The sequence below is a fragment of the Carlito syrichta genome, unplaced genomic scaffold, assembly GCF_000164805.1.
Source record: "Carlito syrichta isolate Samal-C Ts95f unplaced genomic scaffold, Tarsius_syrichta-2.0.1 Scaffold302319, whole genome shotgun sequence".
NCBI classification, from domain to species: domain Eukaryota; kingdom Metazoa; phylum Chordata; class Mammalia; order Primates; family Tarsiidae; genus Carlito; species Carlito syrichta.
The window spans coordinates 77,725-94,208 of record NW_007246415.1 but is presented as its reverse complement, the minus strand read 5'-3'; the positions used below and the strand labels follow the sequence as shown (position 1 = coordinate 94,208).

Sequence of the window (16,484 nt, the reverse complement as noted above, 5' to 3'; positions counted from 1 at the left end):
TGTGGCTTCCCCCCTCACCCCCCCACCCCGCTTAGCATAAAACCTTCAAAGCTTATCCACAGTGTAGCATGAGTCAGCACTGCATTCCTTTTTACAACTGAAAATAGCCCATCCTGTGAATGGATATTAGGTTTGTTCTGCCTCTTGGCTATTACCGCTGTGAACATTACACAGCTATAAACATTCCTGTATGATATTTTACAAGGACATACATTTTCAGTTCTCTTGGGTACATCCCCAGGAGTGAGCCGCTGGGACATGCGGTAGCTCTATGTTTAACTCTTTGAGGAACTATTAACGGTTTTCCAAAGTGACTGCACCGTTTTACATTCTCACCAGCAAAGCAAAGTGTGAGTGTCTCAATTTCTCCACACCCTAGCTAATGCTTGCTATTGTCTTGTTTTTAATTATAGCTACCTTAGGGGGTGTGATGTGGTGTCCTATTTCCCTAGGAACTAATGACATTGAGCATCTTTTCATGTGCTTTCTGGCCATCGTATGTCTGGAGAAAAGTCTATGGGATCCTTTGCTCATTTTTTAGTTGGGTTATTTGCCTCTTTGTTATTGAGTTGCAAGAGTTCGTTACACAGTCTAGACACAAGTCCCTCATCAGATACATGATTTGCAAATATTTTCTTCCTGTCTGTGTGTTATCTTTTCATTTTCTTAGTGATATCCTTTGCAGCACCAAATTTTTAAATTTTGATGAAGTTTAAGTTATCAGTTTTCTTTCATCATTTGTGCCTTGGGTGTCATATTTTAAAAATCATTGCCTAACTCAGGGTCATGAAGATTTACTTCCGTATTTTCATCTAAGAATGTCATAGTTTTAGATTTTATATTTAGGTCCATGATCCATTTTTTAGTTAATTATTACACATGGTATGAGGTAGGGATTCAACTTTATTCTTTTAAAAGTGGATAGTCAGTGCTTCCAGCATGATTGACGAAAAAGACTATTTAAATTGTTTTGACACTCTTGTTGAAAATCCACATCAATGTGAGGACTTATTTCTAGACTGTCAGTTCTATTTCATTGATCTATACGTCTATGCTGTATGCCAGGACAATCTTGGACTGATTGCTGTAGCTTTGTAGTAAGTTTTGAAATCTGGAAGTATGGATTCTCTGACTTTGCTCTTTTTTAAGATTGTCTTGGTTGTTATGGATCCCTTATGTTTCCATGTGAATTTTAGGACCAACTTTTGCATTCTGCAAAAAAGGCCAATAGGATTTCAATGGGAATTGCACTGACCTGTAGATAAATTTAAAGAGAGTGTCAACAACATTAAGTCTTCCAATTCATGAACATAGGCTGCCTTTCCACTATCAATGGATATCTATGTCTTCTTTAATTTGTTTCAATGATATTTTGTTGTTTTCAGAGAACAAGTGTTGCACTTCTTTTGTTAAATGACTTTGTAAGTTTTGTATTCTTTGTGATGCTATTGGAAATGGAATTGTTTCTTAATTTCATTTTCAGATGGTTCATTGCTAATGTTTAGAAATGCAATTGATTTTTATGTCTTGATTTTGTACCCTGCAACCTTGCAGGACTTGATTATTAGTTCTGACAACGGGTAAGATACCTAACTTTGGATGCCTTAGAGTTCTATATCATGTCAAGTGCAAACAGAGGTAGTTTTATCTGTGTGATAATCTGAACGCCTCTGACTTCCTTTTCTTTCTTTTTTTTTTTTTTGAGTTGGAGTCTCACTCTGTCGCCACGCCCAGCTGATTTTTTGATTTATTGTAGAGATGAGGTCTCGCTGCCCAGGCGGGTCTCGAACCCGCGGGCTCAGGCAATCCACTCACCTCAGCCTCCCAAGGCGCGGGATTACAGGCTAAGCCACCGAGCCCGGCTCGACTTCTTTTTCTTGACTGGTTGACCTGGCGAGGGCCTCCAGTACTATGTTGGATGGAAATGGTGGGAGCAGGCGTCCTTGCCTTATTCCTGATCTAAGGGGGAAGGATTTAGTCTTTCACTATTAAGTAGGATTTCACTGTGGGTTTTCATAGATGATATTGATCAGCTGAGAAGGCGCCCTTCCATTCCTTGTTTGTTGAGTATTTCTTCAGAACACAAATGCGTTTTAAAAGCTTTTAAATAATATCTTGAATGGTGGCATTTCAGTCAGCATGGATATTATAAAATGCAGAATGCCTTTTTTTCTCTGCCAGTTAGCCCCAGTAGGGCTGGGATGGGGTAAAAGATACAGATTATTTGGTTTATGTGACACATATTACGTACATTATATTATCTGATCATTAAGTGGCTATTAATGTTATTCTCATTTTGCAGAGGAGGAAACTGAGGTCTAGAGAGACTAAGTAATCTCTCTCAAAGTTGCACAATGCTAGCAAGTAGCAAAGCTAGGATCTGACCCAACACCTTAACTCTGGCACCTAGACTCTTCACCTACCATGCTAAATGGCTCGTTCTTCTCTCATGGCCCCACAGGATTCTGGATGTTTTGTATACATGCACCATCGAAAATGGAAGTCTGGCAGGTGAGTATGTTCCCTCTTCAGGCCCCATAGCTGACTGGTCTCACCGGTCACCTCCCGAGCTCCCCTCATTCTCAGCAAATCTGGACCCCAATCAATTCCTGACTCATCCCAGATCCGAATCTCTTCCTTGTCGTGCCACCCACCAGAACCTGCCTCTTCTGTCAAATGTGACTTTCAAAGACAGGACGTGATCGTTCTTCCCCTGGGATGGCTCTACTGCCACTCACTCCCGGAAGTGGCCCATGTCTCCTTTCCCAAGGCCCCCACCTAAAGTGGGATGGTGAGAAAAGGGAACACATTTCTCAGCTCAAGGCAATTTTTTCTTCTCCTTACATGAGATGATTGATACCCATTTGCTTTGTGGTCTCTGGAGAGGAAGGAAAAGGAAATAAGTAGCCAGGTTCCCCCATTTGAGGATGGCAAAAGGTCTCCAAAGGCCTCAGAAAGGGGACCTGAGAGGCCTGTCCCTCCCTCTCCTCTTCCCCTGGGAATGCCTTCATATCCTTCAAGGTCCAGCCAAAGTGTCACCTCCTGTAGAAATGCCCAGGAGGGAGCAATCACCTTCCCTTCTTTCCTCTTATGATTGTTGGCAATCATGACTGTCTCCACAACTGCACTGGCAGCTTCTTGAAGAATCCATGTTTGACTTATCCCACCAAGGTGCAGCTCAGTACAGGCACAGGGTTGCTCCTGTCAATGTTGAATGACTAAGTGACCATATGGGAGTGTGGCTAGAGACAGAATGGATGGAAAGATGGATGAATGGTTGGATGGAGGGTTGGATGTGATGGGTGGAGGGCAAGGAGGAAAGAGATGGGAGGATAGGTGAAGAGAAGAATGGAAGAATAGGTGAATGAGATTGTGGACGTATGGGGTAGATGTGAGGACTGGTGGAGTGGATAAGTAGATGGGTGAGAGGATTGATAGTGGATAAATGAAAGGTGTATGGATGGGAGGGTAGGTAGGTGGATGGATGGAAGGTAGATGGGTGGGAGGGTGGCTAGATGGATGGATGAGAAGGTGGACCAGTGGGAGGGTAGATAGGTGAATAGATGAAAGGTGGACAGATGATAGGGTGGATAGGTGGATGGATGAAAGGTAGAAGGGTGGGAGGGTGGATAGGTAGATGTATGGAAGGTGGATGGATGGGAGGTGGACAGGTGGATGGATGGAAGGTGGATGGATGAGAGGATGGATAGGTGGATGGATGGAAGGTGGAGGGGTGGGAGAGTGGATAGGTAGATGGATAAAAGGTGAGCCAGTGGGAGGGTAGACAGGTGGATGGATGGAAGGTGAATGGATAGGGGGGTATATGGATGGGGGAGGTGGAGAGATGAAAGAATCGGTGGACTGGGGAGATTGAGTGGATGAGAAGGTGGATAAATGGGGGTGTGGATGGATATAAAAAGAATAAGTGAGAGTTTGGTTACATGGTAGATGGGTGGATAGATTGTGGACTTTGCGGATAGATAAAGCTGTACTGGGCTCAGTTTAAGCAATCTGAAGGAGATCTCTTGCTTTTCTCAACAATCCACCAGGATGACAGCGTAAATAGTCCATTGCAGAGCTTGAGGTAAGAGGAATCTTCTGAATAGGTGTTTTATTACCTAAAATCCAAAGCTATAGTCAGGATCTTGGGTGTATTGGGCTAAGGATGCTCAGCCAACCCATCTGGGTTCAAATCCCAGCTCCCATACATCCTACCTGACCTTATGCAAGTCAGTTCATCTTTCTGGGTCATTTATTTATGAGGTGAGGCATAACACCTTCCTTGCTCTGAGTAATTAGTACTCAGGAACTACTCAGATGCAAAGTGTCTGTGTAGTTCCTGGCCTATACTCAGTACTCAGCAAATGATAGCTGAGAAGATAATTGAACCAACAAGACACTACCTGGTGGCAGCACCCTTAATTGCAGACAAAAATACTCAGGAATATTTGGAAAGAATGGGCTGGGCTTAAGAGTGTTCCAAACAGAAGGAACAGAATATTTTTGAGATAAGAACGTGCTGGGTGCATGCAGGAATGGACCCAAGAGAGTGAAACAATCTGAGTCTAGTTCTCTGAGGGCTGACTAGCAAAGGGAGAATCTGAGGGCAACAGTAGCAGCATCACAAGTCAGTGAGTTCCTGTTCTCACTCCTTCCTGACAAGTCTGTACCAGAAGGTGCGACATCACAGTGGGGAAATCCAGGACCTCAGAGGCAGCATAAACCTGGTCATTGCCAAGCTCCAGGAGATGGAAGCCATGTCAGATGAGGTGAGATTCTGGCCATTCAACCCCAAACACCCAACTTCTCTTTGTTTGATGCCCTGTTACTTATATCCCAAGTTGTCTTTCCCTGCTTTATCTCTCATTTTGTTAGAGCATACCCCCTTCCCCAAAGACTTCCTGGAAAATAGAGAAAGAATAAGTATATTTTGTTTTTTAGAGCTCACATGTTTAAAAACACCGTTATTCCACACTTGCCCTTGATTGATAGTTTGGCAGGGTATAAAATTCTAGACTGGAAATAATTTCTCCCAAGAATTTTGGAAGACGCTTGCCACTGTATTCTCATTTACACTTATGTTACTGCAAAGGCTATTGCCACTCTTATTATTCATGCTTTGAATAGAATCTGTTTTTTATCCCTTGTAGCTGGTAGAATATTCTATTGTTTCTAATGTTCTGTATATAACTTGTGTGGGCTTGCTGAACTTATTGAATCTGTGGGTTGATGTTTTTCAATAGTTTTGGAAAATTCTTAACTTCTTATCACTTAAGATATTGCTTCTTCCCTGTTGTCTCTCTTCTCTCCCAAGATTCCAATTCCATCTATGCTAGGCCTTAGAGTGTGCTTCATGTGATTCCTATGCTATCACCTGGTTTGTTTGTTTTTTCATTCTTTTTAATCTATGTGCTTAAGTTTTGATATTTCCATTAGCCTTTCTTCAGGTTCACTAACAATCTTGTGTTCTCTCTGCCCAACCTATTGTTAAAGCCATTTATCTAGTTCTTAACTTCAGATATTGTACTGTTTTATTCTAGAATATAAATTTGATTCTATCTCATAGATTTCAATTCTATGATGAAATTCTCTGATATTTTATCTCTGTTGCCCATCTTTTTCCTTATTTAACACATTTGTGACCATTATTTTTAAAATCCTTGTCTGCTAACTTCAATATCTGGACCATCAATAGTCTTCTTCTGTTTTCTTTTTTTTTTTTTCTCTTGAGTATCAATCATATAATCTTGTCTCTTCATACCTAGTAGTTTTTTAGTGTTTTTGGAACATTGCAAACAAAAGAACTATAAATGTTCCAAATAATTATAACTTCATTTCTGCCAGCATATTCTGAGTTATCCTTTTCTTTGTGAGGAAGATGAAGTAGACTGTTCCCTTCTGTCTAGGCATGCATTTAGTTCAGACAGACCTGGATTAGCAATTTTTATTTATTAAGAAATGTTCGGCTTAACTCTTTAGACTCCTGCCCATGCGGCTTCAAAATTTTGTCAGATGTCCTAATAGGAAAGACCATATGTTGGAAGCCTCTCGGGTCTCCAATATTCTGTCCCAACCTTAGATGAGTGCAAAAAGCTCTAGCCCAGTGGCAGCCTTCTCTGCTGGGGCAAACTTGGATTCTCAGCTTCTAATTGTGCCCAGAATCAGCATAGTGCACACAGGGGTATGAAGCTGAAGTACAGTATTGACTTACCATTTCTTCCAGGGCAACGAATCTCAAAGTATGGCCCACATGCCTGCAGCATCAGCAGCACTGGGAAAATGTTAGAAATTCGTACAAATGGATCGCATCCACATCTGCTGAATCAGATGCATCTGTGTTTCAACAAGTCCTCCAGGTGATTCTGACATGTTATAACAGAAAGGACCACTGTCCTAAGGCTTTTTAATCTCTTGTTGTTTTGGGCTCCTTCCCTCAGAGGGTCTTTGATTCCTAAGCACTGTAAGGATGTGAAGTTTTAGTCCACCTTTCAGAAACTTTCAAAGCAGAACTTCAGTCTCCCATAGTCTTGGAATTCGATTAACATCCTGTGGGGAAAACCGGCCACGTTCGAGGCTCCCCATGTCCCAGATTTTATTACTTTAGCTCTTTATGACCATTAAAAACTTTGCTTCTTTCTCTTTCACCAGCCCATTTTTTGGCTATGTTCAGATCCTTGACCCATGCCTAGAATTATTAAATGCCCCCGACAATTAAAAAATACATTGTCAGCACATCTGGGAATAGTTCTTCACTCTCCAGAATTGTAGTTCATCTGCTCCTTGTTGCTTCCATAACTCAGTCATGGCTTTAAAATATATCTTTAAACCATCTGGTTTCTCTAGCTGTTGACGTGTGAGCCCTCTGTCACCTACTGCATCTACTTGACCTCTGGACACCCTCAGAAACTGCCCCTCCAGAAACACCTGTCCTCTCATCCTAAGAAACATTCTTCACATGATTAAATGGAGTCCCCCAGTCCTGCTTGCTTTATTTTCATTTTTGAAGCTCCTATTATTTGGATGTCAACTCCTGAACTGATCTCTACTTCTCTGTTTTCCTCTCTTTGTCTCCAACAGTGGAGACAACATTCTCAGCTTTATCTATGAAAACTTCTAGTGAGCGTTTTATTTCTGCTAACATATTCTGAGTTCCCAAGAACTTTCTTTTTGTTCTCTGGGTTTTCCTTTTCATAAAATTATATTGCTGTTTCATGGACGCAATGAATTTTCTTACCTCTTATCAATGATTATTTGCTTTTGGGGTTGTCTTTTTCTTGCATGGGCTCTGTTTTCTTCAGGTGACCCTTGTTTGCATTTTGATTCCTGTTAATGGCTTTCCTGGTTGTCTGACCACCCTTAATTTGACTGATTGTATTAACAGAGTGGGACTGAAGAGGTGATTGCCAGCTCTGATACATGCTATGGAGTTTGACAGCCCAGGCTCCCTTCAGTGTGTCTCCTCGGTGAACACCTGATGCAGACGCCTTGACCTGGTTGATTCTCCAGAGGAGACAGGGTGTGGGGAGGGGCATCTCAGTATTCAGTGTATAGGCACACGCGCCTAGTCTCAGCCTCACTTTCACCTGTGCCTGGTGCCCCCCAATACAGAGACCCTCTGATTTTGTTTTCATTAAAATGTATCTGCAGTAAAGTGTACCACTGTGGGTAGACAGTGCAATGAATATTTAAATTCGTATACAACCATGTGACCCTACACAAATCAACAGACATCTCAGCCCTGGCAGGTTTCCTGGAGCCTCTTCCCAGGCAATAATGTCCCAGAGGCGACCACTACTCTGACTTCTAGCATTAGATGTTAATTTCTGGCTCTTTATATAAATGGAATCCTGCAACATGTTCTTTTGGGGGTTTTTGTTTGTTTGTTTGTTTTAGTTGGATGTCACCCAGGCTGGCATGCAGTGGCACAATCACCTTCTGGACTCAGGTGATTCTCCCACCTCAGCCTTCCAAGTAGCTGGGACTACAGTCACGTGCCACCACATACAACCTATTTTTCCATTAAAAAAAAATAGAAACAGGGTTTCACTATGTTGCCTAGGGAGATCTTGAACTCTTGGGCTCAAGCCATCCTCCGGCTCTAACCTCCCAAAGTGCTGGGATTACAGATGTGAGCCACCATGCCCAGCCTGTTCTTTTTAATGTCAGACTTCTCTCAGAACAATGTTTATGAGATTCATTCATGTTGTTGCATACATCAGAAGATCTGTTTCATTCCATGTGTTGCTATACCATGGTTGGCTTATCTGTTCAACTAATGATGACCATTTCAATGGTTCCTAATTTGAGACTTATGACTAAAACTGCGCTAAGCATTCTTGCACATATATTTGGTGGACACATATACTTATTTATCTTAGGAGTAGATATGCCCAGGAGCGGAATTGCTGGATCATAAGGGATGAGTATATTCATTTTATTAGATGCTGCCAGAAGGTTTTCCAGTTTACACTCCCACCAGGAGTGCACACACATTCCAGTGGTCCCACATCCTAACCACCACTGGTATCGCAGGTTCTCTTGATTCTGTTCCAGGGGATGAGAGGCGCTGTCCACTGTGCTTACAATGGGCATTGCTGCTTGTTAACAGTGTCAAGTGTCTTTTCGTGCACCCACTGGCCATCTGGCTTTTGTCTGCTGCCTTGAGGGGAAGTATCTTTTCCTTACTGGCTTGTAGGAGTTCCTATGTGTTCTGGACACATGTCTTTTGTTGGTGGACGTGCTGCACGCATCTCCTCGGTCTAGTGTAGCTTTACACTGGATGACAATGGCAACAAAAAAAGTTTCTGATTTTGTTTTTATTTTTTTCAAACAAGAAGACCATACAAATTATAACCATCTTTATCAGTTCACGTAGTCCTATATAATTCTTGTTCGGCTTGTTTGGGGTTAATGGTGTTATGAACCCATCAGCTTTTTTCTACAGTTCTGGCAAATGTACTCAGTTCAGTGGTATGATTTGACATATCGGAAACCTGTGCTCCATAGTATTTGATTTTAATTAAGTCCAACGTGTCCATCTTTTCTCTCATGGGCAGTGCTTTTGACATTTCATCTAGGAATTCGTTGTCTGTCCTGACAGAGCCCCTTGTCTCACCCTCTCCACAGTATAACTTCCAGTCTTCTTCTGGAGAGTGGAGAAGAACTCACAGGCTTTTCAGAGCGAGGGAGGACCTGGGAATCTGTTTTTTCGCTGGCTTCTCTTCCGCCCAAGCCCAGAGGGACCTAGAGTCACCTTCCTGGGCCTTTCGAATCCCCTCAGGATTCAGCTTTCTCGGGTCTGCAGTGTCAGTGGTTCTCATCACGGGATGACTTTGCCCCCGGGGGAGAATGAGTACCATCTGGAGACATTTTTGGTTGTTAAAACGGGGTGGGGAAGGGGTGCACCAGGCCAGGGATGCCACCAAATGCCTTGCAGTGCACAGGACAATTCCAGAGTGCTAGGGCATAGCATGTTGTGCCTCTGTGCAAAGTAAGAGAAGCCACCCACCCTGGGCCGATGGATCCACAAAGGCACCTTCCTCCAACTCAAAGAACACATGGAGAGCCTGGAGAGCCGCGTCTCAGTCCCTTTCTGCCGTGCACAACTTGCACCACTATACCCGGCAGCCTGGCTATCTCCACTCCTGTTCTCCCTGCCCAAACGGGTTGGCACTTTTAAAACTTTCCTAGCCAGATTCGGTGGCTCAGCCTGTAATCCTGCGCTTTGGGAGGCTGAGGTGAGTGGATTGCCTGAGCCCGCGGGTTCGAGACCCACCTGGGCAACTTGGCGAGGCCTCATCTCTACAATAAATCAAAAATCAGCTGGGCGTGGTAGCATGCGCCTGTAATTCCAGCTACTTGGAAGGCTGAGGCGAAAGGATCGCCGGAGCCCAGCAGGTCGAGGCTGCGGTGGCCAGGAGCAGCCACTGCACTCCAGTCTGGGTGACAGAGGAAGACTCCCACTCAAAAAAATAAAACCACTTTCCTGAAGTAGTGGAGTATTAGGAGAGGGTACAATGAAGTGATGTGCTGAATCCGACATCTTCACCTGGAAGTGAGTTTTCACAAAGGGATTCAGCACAACTTTTGCAAAACTCGTCTTCACCCTGTAGCGTCCCCAAGTCCCAGGTTTCCAGGGCCCCTTCCTGTTCCTTCTAAGCCTCTGTCGGCCTCAGTTCAGACAGGCCACATGAGCGCAGCAGGGGGCCACCGACCTACAGTGGCAGCAGGTGCAGTTACAGCACTGGCGCTCGAGTTGGGCTGCTTGGGCTCAAATCTCATCTCCACTCCTATAAGCTGTGTGACTCTGGTCAATTTACTTACCTTCTCTGGCCCTCAGTGACCTCACCTAGAAAGTGGGCCATTGTAAGGACCGAACATGGCAACTCCTATGAACCTTAGAATAATATGCCACACGATATTTCTTGGAGTTAGCGACCATCCAGCTGTGAGGAGGATTAAGGGAAGAGTTGGGGGTGTTTTCCCTCTTGGAGCAGGGTGGCCTCGGGCCGCTCGTCAACCTCCCTGAGCCTTCGTTTCCATTCAACTAACTGCAATGATGATCTATGATTGCTACCTGGTAAGGCCCTGGCTGCTGTTACTGCCATCACTGCACAATAGCCCGTTCCAAGGTCAGCGGGTCAGGCAGGCATTTCATGCTCGGCGAGTCTATGGGTCGGACAGAGATTCAGAAAGGACCCAGCGGGGCTGGCCTGTCTCTGTTCTGGGCATCTGGGACCTCCGCTGGCAAGACGTGAAGGCCAGAGTGACTCTGCCCCTGGGCTAGAGGCGGATGCCGGCTTGCAGTCAGTCGGAAGCTCAGACACCAGCGTGTGGCCGCTCTGTGTGGCCTGGGAACCGGGCAGCACCGTGTCACCTTTGGGGACTGAGCCCCACAAGCCGCACAACGTGACTTCTGCCATAGTCACAGCCCTGGAGGATGGGAGGGGCAGTCAGACCCCACCCCTCTGCCTCTCCAGCACCCCACCCTCTCACTCTTAGCGGGAAGAGTGCTGAAGCCACAGTGGAAGAAGAGTGTGGCCGGGGAGACCTTGGTGCAGTCATTTTTGAAAAACAGAGTCGCCCCCACCGCGAAGAGTCCAGTACAAGGAGCAGCTGCTGTTTGCCGAGCACCTACTGCACCAAGTGCTCTGCTCTCTTCGACTGGCAGCAGGGGGGTGGCTGACAGCCTGTACCTGGAATCAGCTGCTGGCTCTTCCCCGTGCCAGCTGTGGCCTTCCACACGTCACACCTTGGGCCTCAGCATTCTCATCTTTAAAGTGGGAATGATAACTGTGCACGCTCCCTGGGCGCCGCGAGGGATGCGGGTGAGAATGGTCCTGGCACGTGGTGGGGCGGCATCGCGCGCTCTCGCCCTCACGACAGGGGGAGGCAGCCGTGACCGTTGTCCCCGCCTTGCCGATGAGAAGATCGAGGACAGGACCTGGCCCGCAGCAAAGTTCCGCCTGGCCCCAACCCTGCCCTTCACCCCACTGAGACTTCGGGATCCTGTGTGGCATCTGGTCACGGTGGCCTTGGAAGTGCCAAGGAAACTGGGGGGGCACAGCGCTGGCTCCGTGGCTCCTGGCCGAGCAGGCCTGCGTGGGGCCAGCTGGGGCTCTGTGGGAGCAGGAGCTGGGGGGAGAAGAGGTGCCCTCACAGCTGCCCGCCACCAGGGGAGACACACGTGGGCACTATGCCCCTGGGAAACACACGTGCACACTTGGTTCTTGGCTTCCTCAGCAGAAAATGACCCAGAAGATCATGAGGATGATCCAGGGAGATTACATCGAGAAGCCAGACTTCGCCCTGAAGTCTATAGGTACACGCTCCCCTCCCCATCGCTGCCAAGCGTCCCCAGAAACCCTTCAGAGGGTGGGAACTCCCTCCTCCGAGCCAGCCTCTGCTCTCAGCTGGCTTCTTTGCTGCCATTCTGTTTTCTCTAACGGGGTTCAGGATGGGGCTGGGTCCACAGGGAGGGAGCGTGGGACTCCGCAGGCCCTGGACACCGCCTGGTCCCCACTCACCCCTCACCCACTCACCTTCTCCAAACTTGGAGCTGGACACACAGGTCAGGGAGACAGAGCCACCCTGCTCGCAGGCAGGAGTCAGTGCTTCAGGGACAGTGAGGCAGCTGGCAGGGACAGAGGGCTCCTGGCAGAAAGGCCACCCACGAGGGCCTTGAGGCTGAGATGTGTGAGGAGGGAAAGCCTTCCAGACCACGGCGCCCCATGAGGAGGCAGCCAGAGCCAGCGAGGGGGAGGCCGGTGGAGGCGAGGGGTCCACAGGCCAGCAGGGCCCACCTGGGCGCCCCAGGCTCGGCAAAATGGGCCGGACGGCACCAGCCCGGCCCCAGTGGCCTCGAGCCTCCTCGGCCTCTCGGGCAGCGCTCCGTCCTCTGCGCGGGCCTCTTGGTAACTCGCAGAGAGCGCCACTCCGGCGAGCACGTGGGAGGGACCGGGAGGCCCCGATTCCGCAGGGCAGCAGCCTGGGACTCTGTGCTGCTGTTGCTGCCACGACCCCACCGTCAGCCAGCCCGCTTCCCAGAGGAGAGCACTGCGTCCAGGGAGTGGCCAGGGCCACCTCCAAGCGAGTGGCCGGTCCGTGGGGGTCCCCTCCCACACAGGAGCCAGCATTGACTTCGCACACACATCGGCCACGTTCAACCACGACAAGGCGCGCTCCTACTGGAACTGGATCCGGCTGTGGAACTACGCGCAGCCCCCGGACGTGATCCTTGAGGCAGGGGCGGCAGGGCGGGGGCGTGGCCGGGGTGTGGGGGCAGGGGCTGGCGGGGTGGGCTAGAGGGGGGAGCAGGGGGAGGGTGGCAACAGACAAGGCAAAGGGCAGAGGGGCCGACAGAGCAGGGGGCCGGCTGGAGTCGGAGTGGGACAGGGGACAGCTTGCTCTGGCACACGAAGGGGCCCCATCGCCCAGACCTTGAGACCCGAGGGTCGAGGAGGCCTTGGGACCACCCTGGGGATGGGCCTGCAATTTACTCATTTTGCTGAGGAGGAGGAGGAGACTGAGGCTCAAAGAGCCAGGCTACTTGACAGCCGCCACACAGCTGGTCACCGGAGGGTGGCAGAGGCAGACCTGAGCTCTTCGCTCCTCTGGAACCCTGCCTCGATGGGGAAACTGAGGCCCAGAGAGGGAAGGCATTTGTCTAGTTCCCAGGGCAAGTGCCCGCATCCAGCAAACACCAGTGGGCATCTCGTCCTAGCAGCCAGCCCTGGGCAAACCCAAGGCCGCAGGTGATGCGCCATGGACTCCACCCTCAAGGAGCTCCAAGACATCAGCTCTTGGAGTCCAGCTGGGGCAATGTCCTTACCCAGTGGGATGGGGAGATGGCCTGGTGGAGGTGGCCAAGGCAGAGGGACCCCAAGGCACAGGCCATGCACTTGGCAGTGGGCCCCAGCTCTTCCAGGAGGCCTTCCCTGGCCCCCACCAGCGCCTGTGGCCCCATTCTAGAATCTTCTATTCCATATTAGAACAGCCCAGGCTGCATCTCCAAGAAGCTTACAACCGACTACATTAACGCCTTTGCTGGGTGACTTCAGTCAAATCTCTTTCCCTCTCTGGGCCCGTTTCCCCTTTATGTGGGCTAACGACAGGTTCCAGGGTCAAATCGCCTGAGTTACATCCCCAGCTCTGCATGGCCCTGGACCAGTCACTTCCCTGCTCTGTGTCTCAGATTCCTCATTTGTGAAATGGGAGTGGTAACGGTGTCTACATCACGGGGTGATCATAGGAATGATGGGGGCATGGGCGAGCGAATGAATGGGTGTGGACCAAGGGGGAGAGGCTGGAGGCGGGGGGCCCTGAGAGGCCCGTCCCTGGCAGCCAGAGGCGCTCCCTGGAGGGGGTGGTGCTTGAGCCAAGCCTCGTCGATGGAAGACCTGGCATATCCAGAAGGCAAGAAAGTGCAGGGGACAACACGCGGGACGGGGTTGCCTGACCCACCCAGCACAGCCCACACCCCCCCTGCCTCCCCCAGCCCAACATGACACCCGGCAGCTGCTGGGCCTTCGCGGGTGACCGTGGCCAGGTGACCGTCCGGCTGGCCCAGAAGGTCTTCCTGTCCAACATCACGCTGCAACACATTCCCAGGACCATCTCGCTGTCGGGCAGCTTGGACACCGCCCCCAAGGACTTCGTGGTCTATGTGAGCACCCCCGCAGGGAGTGACGCTTGCCCACGGGGCACCCCCACGAGACTGATGTTCCAGACCCGGGATAGGCAGCGTTTGCACAAGTCAGCGGCTAGCGGCCCGGGGGCGGCCTGGTTACAGCTGGGGTGGCCGGTGGGGTCAGCTCTCAGCCCTCAAGGGTGGGGAATGCCATATCTCCAGCCAAGTTTTTTGAGCCAACACAGTCTTCAGAGACCACTGAGCCCCCGTTTTGCTAAGAAGAGTCAAATAATTATCTGGACTGTCTTAGAAAGAGAGGCCCAGAGAAGGGCCAGGGAAACACCTAAATCTACAAGCCAACGGCAAGTCTGAGTCAGTCTCCGACTCCCAATCTGTTGCTCTTTCCCATCTGTCCTGCAATGAAACAGTGCTCAAAGAGGTAGTAAACTGCACATCCTGGGAGGCATGCAAGTCTCAACTGGAGAGGGGAAATACCCTCTGAAGGCCCTGCTTGTGTCTGACACCTTCTTGTTGGTCCTGGGTCCACAGGGCATGGAGAACTCTCCCAAGGAGGAGGCGTTCCTGGGGGCGTTTCAGTTTCAGCCAGAAAACACCATTCAGATGTTCCCGCTCCAGGTACCTAAGAATAGCAGCCTGTGTTGAGCACCTGCTGAATGCACACAGCATCAGGCTGCACCCCAGAGCCTCGCTTCACCCCAACAGCCCGAGGAGATGCCCGGTTGTTACTAACCCACTTGACAGAGGAGGAAACTGAGGTTCAAAAGGATGGAGCCATGGCCCAGGATCAAGCGTGGGATCCAGGAAAACTTGAACCTCTAGCCAGCCTCCGTGTTCCCACCAGGAGCCTCCATCCTGGGAGGCCCCATAGGCAGCACCAGACCCAGTAACACTGGGGAAACTGAGGTGCGAGGGCCCAGAGACCAAAGTTGGATGGAGGAGGAGCCCTTGGAATGGCCATGGGGCTTGGCAGGGCCAGCATAGGCTTGGGAATTGGACCGATTCTGGCCCAAATTTCAGCCCAACCACAAACTCTGTGTGCACTTGGGCCACACCCTGCCTCCCTGAAGCCTCAGTTTCCCCTTCTGTAACTCCCTGAGAGACTGACTCATCAGTGATACCTTGAAGGCTGAGCTGCCCCACTTTTGCCCGAGCAGGAGCGAGATAAACATGGGCTCCATCCCCTCTCACGGAGTGGGAGCTGGGGGTGATCTCAGAGCATCGTCTGTGTGCTGACGCGGGATGCCGCTGGCCCCAGGTCACGTCCCATGCCCATGGCAATCCAGGGAGGCAGGGACTATCACTCCCACCTTACAGGGAGGAAGCTGAGGCCCAGAGAGGAGCGGTGGCTTGCCCGGAGTCCCACAGTCGCACAGCTAAGAGGGTTCCCCAACACACATTTCTGGTCTCAGCAGCTTCCATGTGAGCCCTGACTATCAATTTGCTGTGTGGCCTTGGGACAGGCCATTCCCCTCTGGGCCCCCATTTCCTCCCCTGTGAGGAGGAACATTCTCTTCCAGTCCTAATGCCCCCCACCCACCAGACAGGGAGGTGGGGCCCGCAGGTGAGCTGCCCTCGTCTGATTCTGCAGAACCGTCTGAACCGGGCTTTTGGTGCAGTCAAGGTGAAGATCTCGAGTAACTGGGGGAACCCACGCTTCACCTGCCTGTACCGTGTGCGCGTGCATGGCTCTGTGACGCCGCCTGGAGAGCAGCCTAGCTAGGACCCCACCCCAGAGAGTAAAGCATATTCTTTATCCAGCCTGAGTCTGAGTGTTTGTTGGCCCCAGGGAGGGAGAGTGGCTAGCCTGTGATGTCTGAGCAGGCTAGGCTGTGACATCTGAGGGGCTAGCCTGTGACAACTGAGTGGGCTAGCCTATGACGTCTAAGCGGGCTAGCCTGTGATGTCTGAGTGGGCTAGCCTGTGCCGTCTGAGCAGGCTAGCCTTTGCTGTCTGAGCGGGCTAGCCTTTGCTGTCTGAGCATTTGATGGGTAGCCATTACCGAGCACACGCCGAGCACCCAGGCACCTTCGCAACAGCCCCAGAAGGCCCATGCCACAGATGGGGACAGTGAAGCCTCCAAGCAGCAAAGTGACTTGCTGGAGGCCACAGCCAGCAAATAGCGCCCAGGACTCCCACCCAGGCAATTTGACTCCCGAACCTGAGACATCTCTCTGGCTTCAAACCAAACTCTGTCCCTGAGCTGTGAGTAATCTTAGGCAAGAAGCCCCTCCCCAGGCCTGCGCATCAGGGACAGGATTGTGACTGTTGTGCCAGAGGAGAGGAGAGGTCCCAACCCCACCCCCTGGGAAGTGTTGCGATGTCACATGAATGATTT

At 49.9% G+C, this 16,484-nt stretch overlaps 1 protein-coding gene across 1 annotated transcript in view; it reads left to right on the top strand.

Annotated features, from left to right (window-relative positions):
- The window catches only part of SUN5 (Sad1 and UNC84 domain containing 5), a 36,558-nt gene that overhangs the window by 5,619 nt on the left and 14,455 nt on the right, over positions 1-16,484 (top strand). Inside the window, 9 exon segments of the mRNA XM_021711489.1 lie at positions 2,462-2,511; positions 4,050-4,084; positions 4,664-4,769; positions 11,743-11,821; positions 12,626-12,741; positions 13,997-14,164; positions 14,678-14,764; positions 15,738-15,885; positions 16,142-16,216. Coding sequence (XP_021567164.1) covers positions 2,462-2,511; positions 4,050-4,084; positions 4,664-4,769; positions 11,743-11,821; positions 12,626-12,741; positions 13,997-14,164; positions 14,678-14,764; positions 15,738-15,885; positions 16,142-16,216 — 864 coding nt within the window.